General features: G+C 48.9%; 1 protein-coding gene across 2 annotated transcripts in view; it reads left to right on the forward strand.

Moving 5' to 3' along the window:
- Positions 1-25,806, forward strand: part of DLGAP3 (DLG associated protein 3) — a 61,875-nt gene extending 36,069 nt beyond the window's left edge. For both annotated transcript variants that reach the window (XM_027537907.1, XM_027537908.1), the window contains 7 exons: positions 3,880-4,093; positions 4,374-4,687; positions 5,132-5,217; positions 22,255-22,739; positions 23,685-23,776; positions 24,038-24,181; positions 24,902-25,806. In XM_027537907.1, coding sequence (XP_027393708.1) covers positions 3,880-4,093; positions 4,374-4,687; positions 5,132-5,217; positions 22,255-22,739; positions 23,685-23,776; positions 24,038-24,181; positions 24,902-25,120 — 1,554 coding nt within the window. In that variant the 3' untranslated portion in view covers positions 25,121-25,806. The remainder of the gene's footprint in view (positions 1-3,879; positions 4,094-4,373; positions 4,688-5,131; positions 5,218-22,254; positions 22,740-23,684; positions 23,777-24,037; positions 24,182-24,901) is intronic.
- Positions 25,807-26,777: the final 971 nt, after the last annotated feature.

A 26,777-nucleotide genomic window follows, 5' to 3' on the forward strand; every position in this document is an offset into this window, starting at 1 on the left:
GCAGCATTGGCTCACACAGTTAATATTCTGGTTTTCCAATCTCCTCTTTGTTTTTGTCCCCTGGGGACTTATCTCTCTTTCTTGTGAGCTCAGCTATGCATATGAAATGTTTGTTATATTTTATCCAGTGTTTTAGAATGTTTTAAAATGAGAGGGTTTTCCAAAGTTATCTAAGCCAAATGCTATATGTAAAGTGTACAGGATGTTGCCTCGCCCCCAACTAGACCCACCAGCACCAGTACAGACAGTTTTCAGTTAGACACAAACAAAATATTTTCTTTTAAATATCCCACAGCCTTGGAAATACTGATTCTGAGTCTGGATTGCAGAAAGGCTAAGGTTCTTATTTCCCAAGAGGATTTTTTGATGTTTGACTCACCTGAAAGTAAGTGTCAGGGGGAGCAGGATAGAAGGCTGTATAGGGAAAATAGGAGAATTCACAGCATAATGTTACAATTTCATACTTGTAATACAGTAAATATCAGCTCAGATGCAATATTCCTCTGAGAGTCTATAAAAGTCTGCATTTCTCTTGGGTCCTGGTCCCTTATTGGAACTCTAGAAGTTCCTCTTGGCTAGTAGAGATGGAAGATGTGTGGCCCTGGGGAGTTCCTCACCCGCCTTCTGTCTGCCTTAGATAGAGTTGGTTATGGAACTAACATATGGTTGGGATTTCAAGAGCTTGAGAACCTTTGGGAAAGAGGGGCCTCTGAGAAGTATTGTCATTGTGATTTAAGAACCTCTTGCTACTAATAATAGTAGCAATGTAAATTTATTTGTTTTTATTATATACATGAGTATTTTAAAATTTTGGAGAAAGAAATGGCAACCCACTCCAGTACTCTTGCCTGAGAAATTCCATGGACAGAGGAGCCTGGGGTACTACAGCCCATGGGGTCGCAAAGAGTCAGACATGACTGAGCAACTTCAGTTTCTTTCTTTCTATTTTAAAATTTATTTATTTTATTATTTATTTTTGGCTGCACTGGGTCTTCATTGCTGGTGCAGGCTTTCTCTAGTTGCAGTGCATGGGCTTTTCATTGTGGTAGATTCTTTCATTGCAGAGCACAGGCTCTAGGTGCATGGGCTCAGTGGATGCGGCTTTTGGGCTTAGTTTTCCCATGGTATGTGGAATCTTCCTGGACCAGGGATTGAACCTATCTCCTGCATTGGCAGGTGGATTTTTAATCACTGGACCACCAGGGAAGTCTGCTCATGTTTATGAAGCATCTGCTATATGCCAGATATTATGCCTAGTGCTTTACACACAGAAGAGGGCTAGAGATACAGAGATAGGCCACAGAGTGAGACTCCTTCTATCCTTGGTGTTCAGACTTGAGGTCAAAATGCTCTCTCCTGGGGTTGGGTCAGCTTTCTTGTGCTTCAGAGGGACCCTCTGGGCTGGATTGGTTCTGGTTGGGGAGTGTCTTGAGCCTCGCCTAGAAATAGCAGGAGTTAGCTTATCTCTTGAGCTTTAGAAATAGCCTGGCACCACTGGTGCTAGGTACCCCAGAGGTCAAGAGACAGGAAACTGAGAGGTAGACTCACAAGGAGTTGTGATTTGTCCATTGGCTTCCCTTGTACCTCAGATGGTAAAGAATCTGCCCGCAATGCAGGAGACCTGGGCTTGATCCCTGGGTCGGGAAGATCCCCTGGAGAAGGGAATGGCTACCCACTCCAGTATTCTTATCTGGAGAATTCCATGGGCAAAGGAACCTGATAGGCTACAGTCCATGGGGTCACAAAGAGTTGGACACGAATGAGCGACTAACACTTTTTTTGTAATTTCTGTACACTTGTAATGAAGTTCGTTTAGAAAAAAGCTGAAGACAGTCTTCCTTTTTAATTACTGGGCTAATATTGGAATCACTGGACCTGAATCTCCAGAGAATTTGGCTCTGACCTTCAAAGCAGTCAAAACAAAGAGAGGCTTAGAGTTAGAGAACTCTGGGTTCAGATCCTTAGGGTAGTGCCCAAGTTAATGTAAATTTAACAAGGTCTCCAGGAAATTCTGATACTCAGTCAGCTTGGCAGGAGAGCCAGGAAACTGAGCACTTTGGTTTTCTCACGTACATGCTGGGCATCTTTGAATAATTCATCTACCTTCTCTGAGCCTTGGTTTGCCCATCGGTAGAATAGGATGGGAATTCCTGCTCAATTTGAGGTAGACTGTAGTGTTATAATATCATATATACTTTGGAGGCCGAGTTTGGAAATGAGCTACATTTTACACGTGGATCAAGCCGCTCCTTTCTCTGTTGACTGCACGTAAATAGGATGCCATGACTCTTTCCTGGGAGGTGTCACAAGATGCAGCCACGGGATACTTGCTGTCATATTCATCCTCTGGTTGCTACTGAGGACCTTGTCCATGACTTCATCCAGTGACCTCTGCATAATCACCCGTGGGGGAATTTCTCTGGGACTCAGTGACAAGACTAGTGTGGTTGTCATGAGTGCTGGCCTGTGTTTGCCAGGCAGGCCCTGAGACACACGGCACAGATGGAGGGCTTACAGGCACCAGGTGCCTCTCATGTTTTTCTTTGAGTTCCCTAAATAGCCCTACGAGTATGGTACCATTATCTTTCCTATTTGACTGGTGATTAAACTGGGGCCCAAAAACTTTAAATGACTTTCTCAGGCCACACTGCTAGGAACTAGCAGAGCCAGCATTTGAGTCCAGCTGAGTCTTACAACACAGCCCTTGCAAACAACCCACAGCCTATACGCAAAGTGCTGGCTGTTCTGAAGCTCAAGGTCAAAGATGCAACCATCCTGTTCCCTGAGTGTTGAGTTTACCACTAACCCACCTTCTTCCATACCTTTATATTTTCTTTTTGCCAGTTTGCTCATTCAAAGCAAATGAAGCAACAGCCTCTGGTGTATTTAGTCTTAGTGCAGTGTTATGCAACATGGTTCCATGAACAAAATTCTTGTTTTGCTTTTTCTTAGTTGCTTAAATTCTTTTTAACACATCACAAAGTGATTCTGCATCACAAACTATCAAAACCAAAAACAAGAATCTTGATCCTCAGTGACTGAACTTCCCTCAGAGGAGGAGGGCAGGCTAGGAACCTGTAGGCTGAACCAGGCTGAGTCCCTCGTTAGTTAGTGGGCAGAAGGTGGGGGAGGGCTTGAAACACTACAAGGTTGATAATTTTTGCTCCATTATGTACTCATTAATTTCCTTCCTTCCACATGATTATATCTCTATAGGTTGCTTTTGATCATTTTTGTAATGCAGTAGGTCATAAATGGGCTTCCCTGGTAGCTCAGACAGTAAAGAACCTGCCTGCAATGCAGGAGAACTGAGTTCAGTCCCTGGTTGGGGAAGATTCCCCTGGAGAAGGAAATGGCCACCCAATCCAGTATTCTTGCCTGGACAATTCCATGGACAGAGGAGTCTGGTGGACTGCAGTCCTTGGAGTCGCAAAGAGTTGGACATGACTGAGTGACTTTCACTTTTTCAGGTCATAAATAATAAAAGTTGTTCTTCCCTGCAGTACTCACCCCCCATACTTGGCTGTCAGCTCCCTTGTCCTCTCCCCCAGGGGTCAGGTGAGAGAACCCTGAGGGGATGGGATCAGGTGGAGAGGAAGATGGCGCTGTCTGGGAGAGGTATAGCTGGGGCAGAGGGAGGAGTATTTAGGGGAAAGATTAGACACCAAGGTTGATCCCAAAGCAGGCCCCGGGACCAGCACAGGGCAGAGGTGCCTCCATCTTTCTCTGCATGGGCTGGGGGTTTCTTTTAGTTCAAATACCTAAGTCTCACACTGAGACCCAGCCTCTGCAGAACTAGAGATGTTCCTAAGGCAAAGTGCCTCAGACACGCCCCCATTCCAGCACCACGGTAACTGTCCTTCTGGTCTCTGCTCCCAGCTCAGCGAGGAGCTGAACCAGCAGCTGGAGGCCGTGTGCGGGTCCGTGTTTGGGGAACTGGAGTCCCAGGCCGTGGACGCTCTGGATCTGCCCGGCTGTTTCCGCATGCGGAGCCACAGCTACCTCCGGGCCATCCAGGCTGGCTGCTCTCAAGACGACGACTGCCTGCCCCTCCTTGCTGCCCCTGCCTCTGTCTCAGGGAGGCCCGGCTCCTGTGAGTATGCCCTCTCTGCCCCTGGCCCAGCCCTAGGTTGGAGAGTGATCTGGGTTCCAGCTCCGGCCCTGGTCGCGGCCGTGCTGCTCAACTTTGGGCAGATCGCTTGCCTCTCTGGGCCGGATGAAGGGATGATCCGTGGTTCTTTACGTAGCGGCACGTGGGTTAGGCGTGGCTGCTGGGTCCTGTGCTACTGCGTGGGTGTGGGGGGTGGTCGGCCACAGACTCTTACCGGGACGGCGTTTCTCACCCGCTGTGTCTCTGGGTTCCCTGGCCGCAGCCTTCAACTTCAGAAAGGCCCCGCCCCCCATCCCGCCGGGAAGCCAGGCCCCGCCCCGCATCTCCATCACCGCCCAGAGCAGCACCGACTCCGCCCACGAGAGCTTCACCGCGGCGGAGGGCCCAGCCCGGCGCTGCAGCTCCGCGGACGGGCTGGACGGCCCGGCCATGGGCGCGCGCACCCTGGAGTTGGCGCCGGTGCCACCCCGGGCCAGCCCCAAGCCCCCCACACTCATCATCAAGACCATTCCTGGCAGGGAGGAGCTGCGGAGCCTGGCGCGGCAGCGGAAGTGGCGGCCGTCCATCGGGGTTCAGGTATGGCCGGAGGAGGCGCCAACGAAAGTTTTGCTTTTTCTTGGTTGCTTAAATTTTTAACACCATGGATTCTGTATGGCCTTGGCCATGTTGAGGATGGGTTGAGAGGGTCAGTGGGGCCTTCTGGATACACAGACCTTTTCCTCGCTTGCTCTTAGCCTGATCATCGACGGGGCGTGGGTTGGGGTTGCTGCTTCAAACAGCCGGGCCCACATCATTGTCCCTCATCCTGGCACCATCACCCCTGGCAAGCGGGGAGCGGTGCCCAGAAGTTGTAACCTTAATGCATCTAACCTCTGGGGTCTGCCGTCCTGTTCAGGCAGGTCATATTGGCAGGATCTACCCCCTGGCTTGAGATTCAGGCATCGCTTGCCCTTCTCCCTGAGGAAGAGCTTGAGGGCCTTGGTCTAGCTCTGCCTACTGACTCCCCAACCTTGCCACCAGGTGGAGACTATCTCGGACTCAGACACGGAGAATAGGAGTCGAAGAGAGTTCCATTCCATCGGTGTACAGGTAGAAGAAGACAAGAGGTAGGTCCCAGTGGGGATATCTCAGGCCTTGTGGGCAGGGGGAGAAGAGGAGAGAGGGCTGCATAAGGGCCTCACAGGCCTGGTCTCCCTGTAACCCTCTCCTCGTGGTCCTGGGGAGCAAGCCCTTTTACTGGGGAGGCATCAGAGCAGCCATAGAGGTTCTTCGAAGAGATGCCCCACCCTGGGCAGTCATCAGATCTCAAGTGAGTTCTCTTAGTTCCAGTGCCTGTCCCAGGTGCTGAGTGGTGGACAGGAGGTATACAGAGGTCCAGGGAAGGGGGTGGTAGGGAACAGTGGCAGGTGGGTGCAAGCAGCTGTGCTTTACAGAGGATCACAGGATTTTTCCAGTCCCTGCTGACTTCCTGTGGTGTACAAGTATGTGAGCTCAAAAAGAAATAAACATGAAGATTGCCTCTCAGGGACCCCTGGTCGATACAACACTCCTCCTCATTCGGCTCACACAAGCATTTAACCAGTCGGGGGTACCTATTATATGCTTGAGTGTGTGTTGTACCCAAGAAATCAACAGCCACTCTCTGGCATTAGATGGCCTCAGAAAGATTGTTTTCTTAATTTCCAACTGAAAAATTAGCACTGAGAGCTCTGGAGGGAACACTGGAAGGAGTCCCTCTGTTGTTGCGTTCCTGTGGAAGATGCTTTCTTTCCCTAATGACCAGGCAGCAGTACCACAGTGGCCCATCTACCTTCTGGGCTGCCCTGCTCCCAGGCCAGTGGCCCTAAGTGGTGCCTGGGGCTGGCAGGAAGAGTTTCATGGTAATCTGTGTGGCCCAGGCGTACCCCCTGAAGGAATAAAACTAGAGTGCCCGTAGCAGTCCTTAGCAGCTCTGTTTCTGGTTGCCATTGTTGGGCTTTTAGACTTTCCCTAAATTCCCCCAGCTATTTCTGGGAACCCCTGGGAGCATTTTGTGTGTGTGTGTGTGTGTGTGATCAAGACTTCTTGAAGTTCCTGTGGGGCTTCACCATTTTCCTCCTCTTCATGTTAGCTCCCTGCAGCTCCATATGTTCTTAAGGCTGTGAACGTCTCTATCGAGGACAGCAAAAAGACACCCTTGTTGCCCCCATTATTCCTGAAAGCTCCTGTCCTCCAAATTCTTTTTATTTATTTACCTTCACCGGGTCTTAGTTACAGCATGTAGGATCTAGTCCTGACCAAGGATCGAACCCAGGCCCCTGCATTGGGAGTGTGGAGTCTTAGCCACTGGACCATCAGGGAGGTCCCCTTCAAATTCTTAATATACCGTAAAGAGCTCAGAAAAGTTGTACTTTATGGCAAACCAAATCCTGCAAGTCCATGACTTGAGTTCTTGAGAGGTGGGGTAGGAGTCATGGCTAGGTGCAGCTCTGTGTTCAGAACCCTGCCGCCAACTCTAATGCTGAACCATGGACCATCAACCAAGCCCACGTGGCCCCGTTTGCCTCTTGATGAGGCTTCTTGGTCCCTCATCCACAGAGACCCCCAGAGGTCCCCCATTCCGCAAAACAAACCTGAATCCTGGGAAGAGTACAGCAAGCATGCTGCTGAGACCTGAGCTAAATCAGCAAACTCTGTCCTTCACTCCTGGATTGATTCATTTAGAAAATGCTTATTAAGCATCTGTTACATGACAGCTTTGTTAAATGCTCCGGGAAGCGTGAAAGACATGACTTTTGCCCTCGTAGGAATTGTGGCCTAGAAGGGAATCAAGGCAACAAGTAAACAATCCATGAGTGGGATTTCCTCGGAGATCCAGTGGTTAAAACTGTGCTTCCAGTGCAGGGGGTGTGGGTTTGATCCTTGTCAGGGAACTAAGATCCCACAGGCTGTGTGGTTCAGCCAATAACTAAATACATTAAATAAAGTTTAAAAAGAAAATAATACATGAGTAAAAATATGATTACACACTATGGTATAACAAGTAATGGGATATTATTACACATTACAGTGGTCATATGAAAGAAAAAATCAGGTGCTAAGAGAGAAGGGACTTTATTCAGATTAAGCAGGAGACATTTAAGCTGAGACTTGAGGGCTGACTGGGAGCACTCAGGTGATAGCGGGTGGGGGGCTGGTGGGCTTGCGGGAAGCATCCCAGAAAGAGGGCATAGTGCTATGTGGGAGCATTGGGAGAGGAAAGAGTGACACGCTTCAGGAACTGAAAGAAGCTTCATATGGCTGGTGTGGAACAGGATGGGGTGGTTGTGAGGCAGTGGATTGGAGAATAGGTGGGGCCAGGTCATGTAGAGCATGGGCATGATAAAGAACTGGAACTTAATTCTTTTTGAAAAAACCTTCTTATTTTATATTGGAGTATAGTAGCTCAGATGGTAAAGAATCCGCCTGCAATGCAGGAGACCCAGGTTTGATCCCTGGGTCAGGAAGATCCCATGGTGAGGGGAATGGCTACCCACTCCAGTATTCTTGCCTGGAGAATTCTGTGGACAGAGGGGCCTGACGGGATCACAAAGAGTCAGACACGTCTGAGTGACTAACACTTGGACACTTGGATAGCTGATGAACAGTGTTGTGATGGTTTCAGGTGGACAGCAAAGGGACTCAGCCATGCATATACATGTATCCATTCTTCCCTAAACTCCCCTTGGAATTTGATTCTAACTGATGAGTGGCCTTTGAAAGGTTAAAGAAGGGGTGTGGTGTGATCTAATTTATGTTTACAAAGGATCACTAGCTGCTGAGTGAAGAATTAATTTGAGGGAAGTAAGGGCAGACATGGGGAGGCTAGGAAGCAGGATTTTTTCATGGTCCAGAAGGAGGGCATGGTGGACAATCTGAGGTTAGGGATCTTTTTTCCCTGTTAAATGTATACCTGGGTACTACCAATGTATGGGAACACTGTTAGGTTTTACATGTTGATTTTGTATTCAGCAACCTTCTGCTCTGTCTTATTAAGACCCAAAGTTTGTCTGAAAATCATGACTTTTTTTAATGTAGTCAGTTTTGCAAATGAGAATATTTCTTTTAAATCTATATTTTAAAAATTTCTTGGAATTCCCTGGCTGTCTAATGGTTAGGACTCCACATTTCCACTGCTGAGGGTGTGGGTTCAATCCGTGGTCAGGGAACTAAGATCCCACAAGCTGCATGGCACAGTCAAATAAGTAAATAAATAGATAAAAGTAAAATCTCTTTTTCTTATAACAGTGTGTCGACTAGGACTTCTAGTTCACTGTTGAGTGTAGCATTCGTGTGTCATTCCTGATATTAGGGAATATCTTCTAAGTCCCACTTAGAAGTATGATGATGTTGGCTGCAGATTTTGATGGAAATCGTTAACCAGTTAAGGAAATTCCTCTCTATTTCTAGTAGGCTAAGAGTTTTTATTTTTCAATAAAAAATGAGAGTGGAATTTTATTGAGTGCTTTTCCAGAATCTACTGAGATATGATCCTAGATTTTCTCCTTTCATCTGTAATGTGCTGAATTATATTGATAGATTTTTCCATGTTGACCCATTCCTTCATTCCTGGGTTAAACCTCGATGGATCCCATTATCAATTTGGATTAAGTTTGGCTAAACAGGGCTAAGTTTGGCTAAACAAGGCCTACTCACTCCAGGGTTCTTGGGCTTCCCTTGTGGCTCAGCTGGTAAAGAATCCTCCCCCAATGTGGGAGACCTGAGTTTGATCCTTGGGTTGGGAAGATCCCTTGGAGAAGGGAAAGTCTACCCACTCCAGTATTCTGGCCTGGAGAATTCCTTGGACTGTAGAGTCCATGGGGTTGCAAAGAGTCAGACACGACTGAGGGACTTTCACTTTCAGCAGACAGGGAAGATGCAGGATCCATCCCTGGGTTGGAAAGATGCCCTGGAGAAGGGCATGGCAACCCACTCCAGTATTCTTGCCTGGAGAATCCCATGGCTAGATGAGCCTGGCAGGCTACAGTCCATGGGGTCACAGAGAGTTGGACATGACTGAAGTGACTTAGCATGCACACAAACAAATAAAAAGCCTGGATGTTGAAGTTCAGTGTCAGGACCCCAGACTCCTCTTATCTTGCTGATCTTCCACCCTTTGTATAGCACTCATCCAAGAAGCTGATGATAAAACCCTAGCTATCCTGTCTGCATTCTGAGCAGTACCAAGGAGGAAGAGAGGAGGAGGATGCAGTCCCTCCTTTTTAAGAGACTTCCTAAAAGTTACAGACAGCACTTTCACACATCACATTGGCTAAAGCTTCATCCCATGGTGGCATCTGGCTGCAAGGGAGGCTGTGGAATAGTCTTTTATTGGGAAGCAAAGTGCAATGAGCAGAGCTGAAAATTAGGGTTCTTATTGCTGCAGACAAAGAGAAAAATGAGTATATGGAACTCTAACATTTTTTGTCACAGTCTTGTGGTGTTATTTTCATAGACATTGCTGGATTTTTGAATAGCTGTTACTTTACTTGAGATTTTTATATTTATGTTCATAAATGATATTGGCCTACAATTTTGTTTTGGTTGTTGTTATTTAGTTCAGGCATTAAGGTTATGCTCGACTCTGAAAATGAGCTTGGTTGTGTTCTCTGTGTTTCTGTTCTTTGAAACGATTTGTGTAAAATAAGGGTTATCTCTCCCTTAAAGTTTTGGTAAAGGCTGCCTATAAAGCTGTCTGGGCCTGATGCCTTTCTGGGATAGGAGAAACTTCAAACTACAGCTTCAGTTTCTTTAGCGGTTATTGATCTGCTGCTGCTAAGGCCCTTCAGTCGTGTCCGTGTTCAGTTGTGTGACCCCATAGACGGCAGCCCACCAGGCTCCCCCATCCCTGGGATTCTCCAGGTTATTGATCCAGTCTGGTTTTATTTTTCTTCTTGAGTCAATTTTTGTGACTCATGTATTTCTAAAAAATGGGCCCTATAACAAAAATCGACAGTTTTCAAAATTTTTGGTATAAATATTCTGATACTATTATAATTTTATAAAATTTTAACATATTTATAAGCTGTGCCTCATTTTTATTCCTAATACCACATATTTATACCCTGCCTCTCTTTCTTGACTCATTTTGCCCAAGGTTTGTATATTTTATTATTTTAATATATTGTTAAAAATTGTCCTTTATTAGTCTTAAAAAAAAAAACTAGCTTTTGGTTTGGCTGAGTGTCTCTATTGTTTCTCTTTGACCCTTAATATTTCCTTTCTTCTACTACTTTTGTGTTATTATTTTCTTTCTTTCACCATGTTTGTTTATTTTCAGCCTCTAGAACACTACTTCTTATTTTCTAATGTGTTTTTAAGGTTATCCATTCGCTTCTAACTACATTGCTGTATCTGTATCTCATCAGTTTTAGGGTGCAGTGTTTTCATTGTTCAGTTCTAACTAGTTTGTAACTTTCATCATAATTTCTTTTTTAACTTGTAAATTATTTAGAAGAATTTTTTTTAAAGATTTCCAAATGTATTTTGTGTGTGTGTGTGCGGGGCTCCTTTTCATTCTCAGTTTCTAGATTTTCTACATTGTGGTTATAGAATGCATTCTGTATGCTATTTATTCCTTAGAATATGTCAGGGCTTCTTCATCATATACGTATATGTAGTCAGACTTACAAATTACATTTTTCAAATGTTTACCTTTGGTTTTTGGATGTTTAACAGTTATGAGACAGGTGTGTTAAAAATGTCTTACATGATTATGGATGTGCTGTTTCCCCTGGGAATTTTATTAATCCTTTTCTTTAACTTGAAAGAATGCTATTTAGTATTGTCGACCACAAATTGGCACCTGCCGTGGGTGCTTGCCATCCATCCACCTCTACGAGGATTACATCATGTGCTGTTGCTGCAGCAGCACCTCCGATACCCATGAAGGAGCTCAGGATGGAGAGCAGAAATGAGGCATTCTGCGGGAAAACCGGCAGGACAGGCCTTCAGATAGTCAGATGTTCTCAGGAGCTGTTTCTATGAGCCCAGTTCTTGTATCTCATCATATCTAGAAAAGCACTAGAATCCTTCACCGTGACAACTGTTTATCAGCAGAAACTTTCTACAAAAAGCTGTGCTTGATTGCACGTACTCCCCCTTTTCCAAAATCACGTGTATACTGTCCCTCCACCTCACCTCTTTGAGCAGTTTCTCAGAGCTATCTGAGCTTGTATCTCCCAGGCTGCAGTCCTTTTTGCCTCCAGTAAAACTTAACTGGCAGCCCTTACATTGTGCATTTTTTTAAGTCAGTAGTATTCAGGCTTATGATTATTGTATCTTCTTGATGGGTTGGCCCTTTTATCATTAAATAGGATGCTTTTCATCCTTATTGCTGGTTTTTGCCTTGAAGTTGATTTTGCCTGGTTTAATTGCTATGTCTGCTTTCTTTTGATTAATTTTCCACTGCATCTTTTTCCATCCTTTGTCTCCTCATGTCTCTGTATCCTCGTGTTTTAGATATGTCGCTCATAAGCAGTATGGGGCTAGAGTTTAGTAGACCTATTTAATCCATTTATATATTTTTGATTACTGATTTATTTGGCCTTATCTCTATCATCTCTTGGAAAATTTTCTTCCGGACATGCTTTTTCTTTGTTTTTATCCTCCCCTACTTTCTGCCATCTATTGACCTGATCAAGGTGACTTTATTTCTCCTGTTCCCTCCATCTCTCCACTGGTTTGGAAGTATATGTTTTAGTAATGATTTCCCTCAGATTTCAAACAAATATACTTAATTTCACATTTCTCTAATAGAGTCTGAAATTACTATTTCTATCTTGAAATAGGCACAAAATAAGAACCTTGAAACACTTTAATTTCCTTCTTAGTTCTCATTTTCCATGTTATGTTTTTCTATTATTCTGATTATACCTCTTTAAAAAACCCTGCCAAATCAGTTGTTGTTATATCTTTTATGGTTTAATAGTTTGGATTTACAAACATGTTTTAACAATTTATGTGTTCACTATTGCTTGTTACTGCCCACTGCTTCCTCCTGGGTTCAATTCCCTTTATGCCAAAGTACTGCTTGAGCTTGGGACCAGTTTTAGAGTTAATATCTCAGCTTGAGGTTTCTGTATTTCACTGGTACTACTCATTCAGACCCCACACCCACACACAGGGCAGCCTTAATATTCTGATTTTTCAGCATCCTGCTTCCAGGCCACATACCTGAATCATGACATGAGTCTTTTAGTCTGCGTTTGTAAATGAAACAACCTTTTTTTTTTTTTGGCTGCTGGCTTTATTCATGGGGTCTCCTTCCAGGTCCCCAGGATGCACAGGCTCAGGGTGTCTCCTTTTATCCTCCCTGGGCATTACCATCTAGCCTCTAGCATATGTCTGGCCCGTATTCCTGTGGCTCACTTGGCTGAGATTCCTGTTCACCACTCAGATTTTGAATCTCTTCTTTGTTTCTGATACTTGAAGTTGTCTCTTTCCTATTTTCAAGCTTGGCATTGTAGCAAAACCACCTTTTGGGCTTTGCTTGATCCAGCATTTCTATGTGAATGGGGGTGGTGGGTGGGAACTTCTTAAGTTGGTTCAGTCCACTACATCGATCAGTCGTCTGGACTAGGCCATGAACAGCAGACAGAGAAGTGGACTGATTTTGGAAGCATTTGGAGTGAAGTCAGGAAGGGTGGGGACAGGTAGAGACTGAGGTCTTCCTTGTCCTCATGTAGGTGCTCAGAGAGGTTTGGAGGGGTGAGTTGGGGAGGGGAGATGGTGTTGGATCAATGTCTAAGGAACTGAATTGCTTGGGACAGGTGATCACATTGGGAGTCCGGAGGGGGTGACAGGTGGGGAGAGAAGAAATCTGGCGCATCTTTCTGGCCAGGTTCGCTTGTATGTCTGCTGGAGGCATCCTTAGTTATGCGCCTGCGCTGTCCTTTCTGTCCCTTATGTCCCTGGCACTCAAAGTCTGACTTACCACACACCATGTCCCAACTGGTACGTAAAAGTGAGCCATGAGTACCAGCAGCCGTTCTAGGCATGCATCCAGGCTTAGCCCCCCCACCCGCTGCCACCAAATTTTCTTGGACTCTCTCGTCCTTGCTCCTGTCTCACTGGTCCCAGTATTTCTCTCTTTCTCTCTCTGTACTTTGGTTTTAAAAATGGCAGGGGAGGAAAAGTTTCTCCTTTTCTGCCATGCAGGGGTTCTCTGCTAACGTTTTGGGTGAAAAATTCAGATTTATTGCCCATAACACCTGAGAGTTGCCTGTGGGTCTTTGCTGTTGTTCATCAGCAGTGGTGGCCTGGCTTAGAGACAGACAGGAGTTTGGGTTGGTGCCCCTTCAGTTCCATCTCCACCATGCCCCCACCTAAGATTCATTTGTCCACAGGCGTTAATTGTATCCCTGGTATTTGTGTTATATTTTGTGCTGGGCACCAAGGATACAGAGGGGGACCCAGCCAGACACAACCCTGCACTGTGAAGCTTGCTGCTGCATTAATCTAGGAACCTCCTAAGTGATGCAGAAGTATAACTGCAGGAGCCTCAGAGGAGAGGTATATACACTGTGAGAGTGTGTGATACGGGGCTTGGACCCGTCATGGGGGTCAGGCATGGACTCCCCATTGCGGAGAAGGTGACATTTGAGTGGAGACCTGAAGGATGAGCAAAAATCAACAAGGTGGAAGTGGGAGCTGAGCGTTCCCGGCAGAAGGACCAGCAGGTGCTAAGACTCTGTGGTGGGAAGGAGGGAGGGAGCATAGTTAAGAAACAGTTACCAGCCCTGTCTCAGAGCATCCCACAGCACCTGTCTTTCCAGACCCAGCATACTCTGGGCCTTGATAAAAGAATGCATCAAATGTCCTTGCTGAATATCAGAAGTCTGTTCTAGGGCCTTCTAAGAACATCGAAACCATGTGATTTTTACTTCTGACTCTCTCCAATCATGGGATCCCCTTGTAGCTTCCACTTCTAGATCTCTCCCACTAAGATCTTATCTTAAATCCCAAATTTAGCAAAAACAAAACAAAACAAAAAACATGAGTAGAAAACACTATACTAGCCAATTAAATTTGATTATCAGATAAGCAGTGAATTATTTTTAGTAAAACTATTTCCCAAAGAGTACTTGAGACATATACTAAAAAATTAGCTGTTATTTATTTGAAATTAAAATTTAACTGAGAGTCCTGTAGTATTTTATCTGACAACCCTGCTTACATCCAAATGCCCACTTAGGGATACCTGGTGAACTCTGTGCAGGAAGTCCACCCCTTTCTTAGTATCATGGTCATTTCTGGCACTTCGACTTGTGAAGGGAATGTGCTGAAAGAACAGGATGCATCCATCCTCATGATGTTATATTCCAAGAGCAGTCCTGCAAAAGCAGTGAGTTGCTGACTGGCCACAAGACTGGGGGGTGGACACCACCTCTAGTCCTCTGCTGTCAACTCCAAGATGGTCATGATTCTCAGTCTCCCATCCTAGCCCCACTTGGGTGGAGGTCGGGAGACAGCCCCCAGGCTAGGGATGGTGGACTCGGGGATCCCTGATTGATTATATGCTTAAGCTCTTGGATGCTTTCTCAGAGAGGGAGCTGGTACAATGGCTGAGCCTTGCTGAAATCTCCAGGCCCATTTTCCCTCCCACCCCTGCCAGTCTGCTGCCAAATACTCCTAGCAAAACCACTTGATAACTCCTAGAAAGTTGAGCGTTCCTTGGACAATGCATCTCATGGGATAAGCCAGTTTCTTCCCAGAGCCTTTTGTTATCCCTTAGAGAATCACAGTAGAAACATCTTCCAGAAGTAACCATGATGACAGCTTCCAGAAGCATCAGGAATGTGACATTGTCATTCTAAAGGACTTGAGGGGAGAAGGCCTCCTCAACCGTGTTAAAAGGCTTGGGGAGAAAATATTGTGAAAGGCATTGTTATGAGTTAATGGTGATTCATAACTGAAGCCAGTTTCTATCCTGTGTTTGCAGCTGTTGGTGAAGACTGCAGCAAATACTGCCAGATCCAGAACTAAATAGGGGCATAAGCCCTGCACTTCAGTGCCCTGAAAATGGATCTGTTAGAGTTACGATTAGGTTTGGCTGTGAGTTATAGAAAATCCCTAAATGACAGTGACTCAAATATGACAGAAGTTTATTTCTCTCTTGCCTAGAAGTCCAGAGAGTCAGTTGAGGGCTGGTGGGTGCTACACGGTGTCAGGGCCCAGTCTTCTTTTACCTTATTGCTTCTCCATCCTCAGTACTTGGCTTCCATCTCATGTTCCAAAGTGGCTGCTTGGGGTCCAGCCATCGTGTCTGCATTCTGGGCAGCAGGGAGGAGAAAGGAACAAAGAAGGGCATACCCTTTCCCTTTAGGAACATTTTCTGAAAGTTGCACATTCTACTTCTGCTTATATCCCCTGAGCTACAACTTAACCACATGCTGCACCTGGCTGCAAGAGGAATTGGTAAAAGAATCTTTGTTTGAAGTGGCCATGTGTCTAACTTAAAACTGTGGGATTCTATAATTAAGGGAGAAGGGCAATGGATGTTGAAGGGTGATTCATAGTCTCTGCCATCCTTCCTTCCACCCAACAAACCAACCAACCTACCACTCAAGCAACGTTTATTTGAGGAACTGCCCGATTGAAGAAGGGAGACAGATATACAAATACACAACTATAATGCAGTGTGATATGGAGTATAAAAGAGGTTTTATTCAGAGTGCTGTGGGAGAACAGATGGAAATGATCAAAAGCAATCATGATAATCAGTAACTACAATGGTCTTGCTGGGTTCTCAGTGCTACACTCCCATTATTTTATTTTCCACCTCCCTTTCTTTTCAGTGCAAGCTACAAGCCTTCCTGCCTTACCATATAATAGCTAACATTTGCAATGGGCAGGCCAGGTGCTGTTAAATTTTTTAGATTTATCGTAACACTCCTGTGAATAGGTACTGTTATCGTTCTCATTTACAGACAAGGAAACTGAGGCACAAACCATAGAGCTGGGCTTTGGACCTAGGCCGTGTGGCTCCAGAGCATACATGCTTAACCACTCTGCTAGCCTGCATCCCCAAAAGCTGTTCATTCTCATTTCCTCTCCCAGCCTCCTTACCCCCTAATCTCCAGCAGACAACTGCCCTGCTTACTTTATTATTTTTTTAATTTATATTTCATTTTTTGGCCATGCCTTGCGGCAAGTGGGACCAGGGTTCAAACCTGTGCCACCTGTAGTTAAAGCATGGAGTCTTAACCACTGGACCTCCAGTGAAGTCCCGTCCCTGCGTATTTTATTGTAACAATTAAGGTCATCTGGTGGGATCTCTTTCCACTTCTGGACCAACCTCTAGCTTGCATGTCTTCCCTTGCCTTCTCCAACAGTCTGGTCTCAGGGCTTGAGGTATCTGCCTTTCTGGTTAAGGCTGCCCCTCTCCCTCAATCCTAGGGAAGCAGTGGAGTGTCATGGTTTAAGAGTTGGCCGCTGTGGACAGACTGCCCTAAATTGATACCACCAGGTCTCAGGAAGTCACCTAACTTCTCTAAGTCTTAGTTTTCTCACCTGTAAGTAGGGTTGATACTAATGTGATGATTGAGCATATTGATTAAAGCATATAAAGTGCTCTAGCACATGCTAACTGCTCAGAGGATATTCGTTTTTATTTATTCCCCTCATATCTGGTCCTTGGATTACTGCCTTTCTATTCTCTAGCTTCAGTTGACTTCTCTTTACAAATTGCATTGTTACCTATTGCTGATAGGATATATAGTCACAAATTTAGCAGCATCTAATAATCCATATTTATGATTTTACATTTCTAGAGGTTGGAAGTCTGAACTGGGTTTCACTGGGCTAAAATCAAGGTGTTGGCAGGACTGATCCCTTCTGGAGTCTCTGGCAAGCCTCCATTTTGTCACCTTTTCCAGTTTAGAGAGGCTGTCTGCGTTCCTTGGCTTGTAGCCCATTTCTGGTTTCAGAGCCAACAGTGGCGGGCAGAGTCCTCACATGATATCATTCCAGCCTTGATCCTGTTGCCCCATTGCCTTCTCTGATGCTGACTTTCCTGCTCCCCTCTTTCACTTATAAGGACTCTTTTGACTAAAATGTACACAACTGGAGAGTGCAGGATCTCAAGATCCTTGATGTGGTCATTTCTGCAAAGTCTTTTTTTGCTGTGGAAGGTAACCTATTCACAGGTTGTGGGGATTGGGACATGGACTTCTTTGGAGGGCCATTATTCTCCCTGCCCCTTAGGGATATAGCATGTGAGAACCATCCTTAATAAAATGTCCCTCCTCCCAGTCCTATTGAGATATAATTGCCAGATAATCATATTATCCCTTCCTTAAAAGTACTTTGCCTTCTCTCTTCCTGCCTTCTCTACCAGGCTCTTTGGAAGAGTTGTCTTGCCTGGTGGTGGTGGTTTAGTCGCTAAGTCCTGTCTGACTCTTTGAGACCCCATGGACTGTAGCCCACCGGGCTCCTCTGTCCATGGGATTTCCCAGGCAAGAATACTGGAGCGGGTTACCATGTCCTTCTCCAGGGGATCCTCCTGACCTGGGGATGGAACCCGTGTCTCCTGAATTGCAGACAGATTCTTTACCGCTGAGCCACCGGGGAAGCCCATTGTCTTGCCTGGTGTTCTCCACCTCCTGCCTGGGGAATCCCAGGGACAGAGGAGCCTGGCGGGCTACATACAGTCCATAGGGTCGAAAAGAGTCGGACACGACTGAGCACTCAGGCACACACTCCTTCTCACAGCCCCCTGCCTCTGCATCTTGCTCATACTCCACCAAACTGGCTCTTGCCCTGATCACAAGTGGCTTCCATGTTGCCAAGTTGGTGGACACCTTTCCTTCTCTGCTGCTGCTGCTGCTAAGTCGCTTCAGTCGTGTCCGACTCTGTGCGACCCCATAGATGGCAGCCCACCAGGCTTCCCCGTCCCTGGGATTCTCCAGGCAAGAACACTGGAGTGGGTTGCCATTTCCTTCTCCAGTGCATGAAAGTGAAAAGTGAAAGTGAAGGCGCTTAGTCGTGTCCGACTCTTTGCGACCCCATGGACTGCAGCCCACCAGGCTCCTCCATCCATGGATTTTCCGGGCAGGAGCACTGGAGTGGGTGCCATCGCCTTCTCTGAATTTCATTCTCAGTTGGTTGCATTTTCCAGTTGGCTGCTCATTCCCTCTTGAGACCCTTTTTTGGGGGGACTCCCCACTTTTTTGGTCTCCTTTCTGCTTTTAGGTGACTTTCTCTTGATTTTCTTCCTTTTCCTCGCTGGCTTAGACACATCTGGGGCTACACTGTCTCTACCAGCCCCTGAAATGCCTTTGCATCTTCGTTCCATTGCTCTTTTCTTGGGTAATCTTATCCCACATTGCTAGTTTTATTTATTTTTAAAATCATTTATTTATTTTTGGCTGTGCTGGGTCTTGTTGCTGCGGGCAGGTTTTCTCTAGTTGCGGCAAGCGGGGGCTACTCTCTGGTTGGTGTGCCCGCGGTTCTCATCGCGGTGACTTCTCTTGTTTCAGAGCACAGGTTCTAGGCACCCAGGCTCAGTAGTTGTGGTGCGTGGGCTTAGTTGCCCCACGGCATGCGGAATCTTTCTGGACCAGCGATCAAACACCTGCCCTGCAGGCAAATTCTTAACCATCGGACCCCCAGGGAAGTCCTACATTGCTAGTTGTAAGTGCCACTTGCTCAAGGATGACCAGTTCCTGCTTGCGCTGTGCAAATCTCTGGCTCCTGGCTGGAAGTGTTGGTAAAGATTGTGTTTCCAGTAATCCTATAAGCTCCTCAATTTCTTTGGTCTTCCTTCAAGTAGACACGATGAGAGAGCTCCTTGAGGTACTGATTTGAGAACCATGAAGCCTGGAGCACTCAGGCTTCTGAAGTTCCAGACTATGTGGCCTATTTCCATCAAGACACAGAGTGATCTTCTCAGGACCTCTCAGAGGATAGTGAAAGGCACAGACCCAGGGATACTGAAGGACAGGTCCATGCTTCGTGGGGGTAACAGGAAAGCAAATAGGGAAGGCATATTTTCACTAATGTATTTACTGGGGCAAGCCCCACCTTTCCCAGCGTGGTTTGCAATTGCTGGAGCACTGAAGGAGCCAGACACTAACTGGAGCTCAAAGCACAAAAATATTCAAAGGAAGCCAAAGGGCATCCTAACAGTTCAGTTAGACACACAAAACTCTCACCAGAAACAGAAAAATGTAACCAAACAGTGGCATGCATGAGTGCTCAGTCATGTCTGACTCTTTGCCACTCTATGGATTGTAGCCCAGCAGGCTCCTCTGTTCATGGGATTCCCCAGGCAAGAATACTGAAGTGAGTTACCATGCCTTTCTCCAGGGGATTTTCCTGACCCAGGGATGGAACCTGTGTCTCCTGCTCAGCAGGAGGATTCTTTACCCACTGAGCCACCTGCTGCTGCTGCTGCTGCTAAGTCACTTCAGTCGTGTCCGACTCTGTGTGATCCCATGGACGGCAGCCCAGCAGGCTCCCCCATCCCTGGGATTCTCCAGGAAAGAACACTGGAGTGGGTGCCGTTTCAGCCCTAAAGAGTGGGATTGCCTCCGTGTGCAAGAAGACCGCTGAGAGAGACGTGTTCTGAGGATGGTCTAGGGAAGGCTCACAGAAGAGGGCACTTGAGCAGGGAACCAACAGGTGGTGGGGAGGAGGAAGGCCCTTTCAAGTGAGGGAATAGCAAGCGCAGAGGCTAAAGTCAGGGCCACGAGAATCTACTTGGGGAGCAAAGAGGGTGCAAGCTGGATGAAATCAGAGGGAACTGCATCCAGAGTAAACATCAGCACAGGAAGCCTGGACTCTATCTTGGTGGCAGTGGGGAGCAATGAAGGGTTTTGAGCAGGGGAATGAGTTGGGCAGAGGTCAGCTTCAGAAAGACTACTCCAGGGACTTCCCTGGTGGTCCAGTGGCTAAGACTCTGCACTCCCCATGCCAGGGGCCCAGGTTTGATCCCTGGTCAGGGAACTATTATTAGATCCCACATGCTGCAACTGAGTTCTCATGCCACAACTAAAGATCCTGCACTGCAGAATAAAGATCCCTTGTGCCTTGACTAAGACACAGCACAGCTAAATAAGTAAATAAGTATTAAAGAAAGAAAGAAAGACTATTCTAGTCCTGGGTGGATTGGTGAGGGAAAGTTGGGCCCCAGATCCTAAAATATGCATAGGTATAGTTGTGTAAGACATAATTTTTAAAATTATAATTTTATTTAAAAATTCAGTATTTCCATACACTATATATATATATATATATATATATATAAAATATATATTGCAGTGGTCACCACGATAAGTCTAGTTACCATCTGTCACCATATAAAGTTACTACAGTAGTATTGACTATATTATTCATGCTGCACATTTCACCCCTGTGAGTTATTTATAATATTTTATAGCTGGAAGTTTGTCCCTCTTAATCTCCCTCACCTATTACACTCATGCCCCACCTGCAAAGTATAATTTTAGAGAAACGAGATACCTTGACAATGGTACTGGTCCATTCATATCATTTTATATCATATATGGGTGTGTGTTTGTATGTAATATATATTCATATATACCATATAATGTATTTTACACACACACACACACACATATATGTACTAGGTGGTCCAGGTGGAAGGTGAGTGACTTCCCAAAGGCACATAGCATCAAGGCCAGCATTAGAACTCAGGTCTGCCTTCTATTCCTGTGCTCTTCTCTGCTATACTGAGTGGAGGCAGTGGTGTCTAAAAGGAGGCTGATCCAGTAGTCAAGGTAAGAATGATGCAAATCCTGATCAGGGAAGACAGGGCAGGCGGCAAGGTGAAGACCATGCAGGACGCAATGTGGATATGTTCTTGCTTTCTCTCTCTCTCGGTGGGGGTTGGGACATAGGGCTGGTTGGAGACTGCACATGAGTGCATCTCTCTTTCCTGGGTCCTGCTGCATCCTTGCGGGCCTGGTTTCTATGGCAACAGGCTCCCAGCAGGCAGCCCGCCAGCTGGAGGGAAGCAGGCAGGGAAAGAAGACCTGGACAGCAAGAGGAAGGCTGAAGTTGTGGGGGTTGTGGGAGTCTCCCAGGAAGCTGGAGGAGCCCCTAAACCTAGCTCCCAACCCCCTTTTTCTTCTGACCATGAGAGTGGAGGTAGCTTAGGACACATGGGCTTTTCTTGCCTGCTCCTTGAATTTCCAGACCGCAAACTTCTATTCATCTCTCCCTGCCACCCCTGCATCTCCTGACTCTCACTTTAAGTGTTGTCTGACCCCACCCTCATGCCCCTCGGGAGCAGTGACTTCTTCATAGAAAAGAGCCCTCACTCTGACTGAACTCAGTCAGGTGGCGGGGTGCGGGGGGCAGAACAAGGCCAATTGACTCTGTTTTGCATAAGATTTGCATATTATTAACTCAAAGACAAGAAATTTCCAGGCCCTGTGTCATTCCTGTCAACAACTTAATTCAGCTGTCTTGGCACTGGCTGACTGTCTGGCCAGGCTCTGTGCTGAGCCATGGGATCCCTAGAGGAGAAGTCCTCCCAGCTGAAGCCCACCCCCCTTCCCCCAGCTGCTCTAAGACAGTTCTTCCTGATGTTCTAGCAGCTGGTGTGATGGGGAGTTCTTGGGCTGTGGTGCGTGGCAGCCCTGTGTCCACATTCTGGCTCTGCTGTTTCGCAGCTGGGTGACCGTGGGCCTCTCTGGGCCATAGCTGATTTGTCTCTCCATAGAGCTAAGGACATACCCATACAGCTGGTATAAATTAGCAAAGACACAGTGTTAAAATGCTGAAATACTTCTGTGCTTGTGGCGAAGAGCCACCACCCTGGACCCTCCTGGGGCCCCTCTGGTCCACCCCTCAACCCAGCTTCTGCAGGATGACGCCCTAGCACTTTGGCTTTGTCTGTCTGATGGGTATATGCCAGCCTCTGCTCTGCCCATCGAGTATGTGTGGTTTAATGTTTTGACCATCACCCCTGTCCAGAACCGGTGCAGCAGGTAGGTATATTATGTGCTCACTGGTGGCAAAGACTGATCCATTTAAAGGTGGTGGATGACTGTCCATCACTTTGTAGGTTTCCTGTCTCATCCCTTTTGGCCTGGGGTGCAGGTGAGGCTGGGGTGAGACTGGGCAGGGGCAGAGATGACCGCCTCCTCTCTCACCAGGCGGGCGAGGTTCAAACGCTCTAACAGTGTGACAGCCGGCGTGCAGGCTGACCTGGAGCTAGAGGGCCTGGCCGGCCTGGCCACCGTGGCCACAGAAGACAAGGCCCTGCAGTTCGGACGCTCCTTCCAGAGGCACGCCTCTGAGCCCCAGCCCGGGCCTCGGGCCCCCACCTACTCAGTCTTCCGCACGGTCCACACGCAGGGCCAGTGGGCCTACCGCGAGGGCTACCCACTGCCGTACGAGCCGCCGGCCACCGATGGGTCGCCCGGCCCTGCCCCTGCCCCTACCCCCGGCCCCGGGTCCGGGCGCCGCGACTCCTGGATGGAGCGCGGCTCACGTAGCCTCCCGGACTCGGGCCGCACGTCCCCCTGCCCACGGGATGGCGAGTGGTTCATCAAGATGCTGAGGGCGGAGGTGGAGAAGCTGGAGCACTGGTGCCAGCAGATGGAGCGCGAGGCGGAGGACTATGAGCTGCCGGAGGAGAGTGAGTGCGGGGACTCTGTGCGCCGGAGGCACGGGGGCTGGCGGTGGCTGGGAATGCGGTGGGATAGGAGAGGACCTTGGGCGTGACTGTGCCTTTCTGTTTGGCGGCGTGACCCCAGACCTTGGTGGCTCCCACTGGCAGCAAGCCGGGAGCTCCTGGAAGGAAGCGCAAGCAGCTTCAGAGGCCAGAGCTAGGACTGGGGAAAGTGAGCGGGTGAAAGGGCTGGGCTTTCTAGGATCGCTACCAGCCCAAGGCCATGGAGATTCCAGGAGCCCCTGTTCCCACCTGGACTGGCTGGGAATCCAGGTCTGATCCAGGTGTGAGAGCAGGACTTCAGGCAGAGGGGGAGGCGGTATGCGGGTCAGCTCTTGTCTGCGGCCTGGGAGAAGGAGACTCAGCCAGGAAGACATGGTCCTGCCAGAGGTGCCTGCCAGGTCCAGTGTGAGGGGAGACAACGGTTTACTGCCGAACCCTCAAGCTGATAGGATTGTGACTAGAAGATGAGTCGGGGACGTTTGGTAATTTGGTAATTCATTCTTTGGTAATTCTCAGTGAACCAAGGACTCACCTGCTGATGGGTGACGAAGTTCTGCCAGCGAGGCATCACTGAGCTAGTGCCTGGCTGGCTAAGGCTGTAGGACTGGACTGGTGCTGATTTCCATCTGTCCTCTGACATGGGAGGGAAGAGGACACAGGAGGATAACCAGTCAAGAAATGTAGATCGTATGATGGAAGAAACATCAGTGTCTGGGGAGTCAGTCTTCTTGGTGAAGTGGGGCAGGAATTGCTTGTTAGTATCTTGAACATATGGGATGGGGAGGGGCCGGAGGAGACGGATGGATGGTGCCAGATAACAAGAGGGGTCAGAGTCATCCCATGCAGACTTCCTGGAGGCAGAGGAAGGAGAGGCATCATTCCCCTCCCCCATCTCCTTTTGCTCTCCAGTCCTGGAGAAAATCCGCAGTGCCGTGGGCAGCACACAACTTCTCCTGTCCCAAAAGGTTCAGCAGTTCTTCCGACTGTGTCAGCAAAGCATGGTGAGTGCTCATGGGCATAGAGCCCACCGGGTGTGTGTGCCTGGTAGATGCCCAGAGCGTGTGGCTGCCTGGAAGTGAGCACAGGTGTTTGTGCCCATGATGGAGAGGTCTGGGCTCTTTCTTGTCTCCCTGCCTCCTGGTCCCCACTCCACTCTCCCAGATTGAACTGGACAATGAGGGTGGGGTGGGGCTTTCTCAGGTTCCGGCTGGGGCTCAGGCCTCTCTGACTGGCTGCCTCCCCTCTGACTCCTTCCACTGCAGGACCCCACTGCGTTCCCTGTGCCCACCTTCCAGGACCTGGCGGGTTTCTGGGACCTCCTGCAGCTCTCTATCGAGGATGTGACCCTCAAGTTCCTGGAGCTACAGCAACTCAAGGCCAACAGCTGGAAACTCCTGGAGCCTAAGGTGGGGGGAGGTCCCTTCAAGCCAAGAGTGCAGAGCCTGGGAAATGCCCTTCCCCAGAGAGTGCGGGCGGGGGAGAGGAGGGCAGGAGAAGAGACCCTGGGTAGCCAAGGCAGACCTGGACAGGTGATGGGGACCCTCTACGACCACCCTCTGGGTCACTGCCCTTTGCTTGGCTCCAAGGCAAGAACCATCTCATCACTGCCTGAGCTGCAAGAACCCCTTTCTTTGGTGGCTGCGGCTGTAGTTTGAGGGAGCCAGAATGGCAGACTGCCCTCAGCTTGGCTCTAGGCACGGTGGGGGGACCTTCAGCCCTCATCTCACTAGACCTTCATAGAGATGGGGCCCAACAGCTTGGAATGTGACCCGCATTGCCTAGCCCGGGTCAGGGGCGCTGCACTACCCCCTGGGTCTGGAGGGAGAGCATCCACTCCCCAAGAGGGAGCGAACCTTCTCTCTCAGATGCGAGAGGGCGAAAACGGCTTCACCAGGGGGCGCACGAGTCCACCTTTTTTAAAAGATGAAAAATGTGAGTTTGACCTTGGCAGAACAAGCACCCCTGGGGCTTCGGGGTGGGGGGTTGGGGGGGCCCGCACGCGCTCTCGAGAGCCTGGCTCACGAGTCAGAGGTGTGCGCTGTGAACTCCTCGGGGCCGAGGGGGAGCGAGGTGGGGAGTCGGCCGGGACCCCGCCCCCAAACTAAGCGCCGCTCCTCTGCCGGCAGGAGGAGAAGAAGGTCCCTCCGCCGATACCAAAGAAGCCCTCGCGGGGCCGGGGTGTGCCGGTGAAGGAGCGCTCCCTGGACTCGGTGGACCGGCAGCGGCAGGAAGCGCGCAAGCGGCTCCTGGCGGCCAAGCGCGCCGCCTCCTTCCGCCACAGCTCGGCCACCGAGAGCGCCGACAGCATCGAGATCTACATCCCCGAGGCCCAGACCAGGCTGTGACCGGCCCGGCCCGCCCAGCCCGGGCCCGGGCCCGCGGTTTTCTACCCGTACTGTACACCCAGCGTCGAGGTCACTGTGAACGCGGGCCGCCCCGTGCGCCCGCCCCGCCGGCACCGCACGCCCCGGCCCCTGCTGCCCGTCACGCGCTCGTGGGTTTTTTACCTTCCTGACCCCACGCGAAGGCGCCCGGGCTGGGCTGGGGGCCGTGCCTCTCCGCCCTGTGCCCCCACCGGGACCCCTCTTCCTCGAGGTCCGACGCTTCGTCCCCACCTGCTCCCCACGGGCACCATCTCTGCCATTACTCCCCCACCCCACCCCCGACGGGCCAGGCCGGGCCGGGTCCCCCATCTGGGCTCTGCGTCCCCCTTCTCCCCACCCCACACCCCCCTCCCCACCCCGCGGGGCTGGGCTTCGTGGGGAAATCAAGCTTCGTGGCTTTTTATGAAGAATCCCGAACCCCGCCTAGGAGCCCGCCCCACCCTCCCAGGGGCTCTCCCCTGAGCCCTCAGCCCACCGGGCCCAGGGACCACAGTGGCTGGACCAACCCAGGACCAGGGCGCCTGGGCCGCTCCCCTTTCCCCAGCTGCTGGGGAGGGGAGATGGGGGCTTCCCCTCACCACACCTGTGGCTGTTCCCACATCCCCTTGAGTATCCCAGGAAAAATAAAACGGCAGAACTGCACTTGAGCCAGCTGCTCTCTCCAGAAGAAGCCACTTCTGCGCGTGCGTGCGTGGGGGAGCCAGGGAGCCGGGTGGGAAGGCCCGAGCCCACATTCTTGATCTGGGGAGAGCAGGGTTTCGTGGGCCAGCTGGGGGAAAGGGGCTTTGGCCCCCTGGTGGCGACAGAAGGACCCTCCTAGAGGGGCCGGGGTGGGGGTGGAAAGGCCAGTCTTTCACCTCCTAGTTCAATCTGGTTTCCTTTACGCCTTCCAATTCCCTGGGCTTCCTAACCCCCTTCCCCGTGCCCCCACCTCCACCCCGCCCCAGAGGGAAGCATGTGCTTCATAAACAGTGAGGGCTGCTGTTCTTCGATATGAGCAAATATTGGTGTTCTTTCCCCTAAAAAGCCAGTGTTCTCTCTGCTCCGGAAAACTGTTAAGTTCTGCGCCGTCACATTTTCTGATGCCTCCAGTGCATGGGCACATTGATGGGAAGCAAAAGAGAACAGAACTTCCCTGGGAAGCTAAGTGGCATCCCCAACCTAATGTTTATCGGATGCTTGCTGTGGGTCAGGCAAGATGTGAGTGCTTTACATGAATGTAGCTCAATCTTCTAACAGATGAGAAAGCTGAAGCTCAGGAGAGGTCAAGTGTTCAGGCCAAAGTCACAGGCAGAGCTAAGAGTGTAGATCCAAGTCTGTCCAGTGTCAATCCTGAGCTTTTAGCTCTACAGCCTTTTGAGCCCAGAAAAAACTGGCAGCTCCTACCCACCATGTCTTCCTTACAGTCCTCAGGTTGACATGTCACCTTGAGACAGGAGGAAGAACTTTCCCAAGGGGTTGCCTGCTCTTCTGGGTCACTCTGGACTAGCCAGTTCTCATTCATTTATTCAGCAAGTATTTATCAAGAACCATGGTTGGCCCTGTCCATCACTGGGAAGATAGTCCTGAACAAGTTTCTACTCTTGTGGTGCTAGCAGCTGTATGGGAAAGTAAGCAT

The sequence above is a fragment of the Bos indicus x Bos taurus genome, chromosome 3 (assembly GCF_003369695.1).
Source record: "Bos indicus x Bos taurus breed Angus x Brahman F1 hybrid chromosome 3, Bos_hybrid_MaternalHap_v2.0, whole genome shotgun sequence".
Taxonomy (NCBI): Eukaryota; Metazoa; Chordata; class Mammalia; order Artiodactyla; family Bovidae; genus Bos; species Bos indicus x Bos taurus.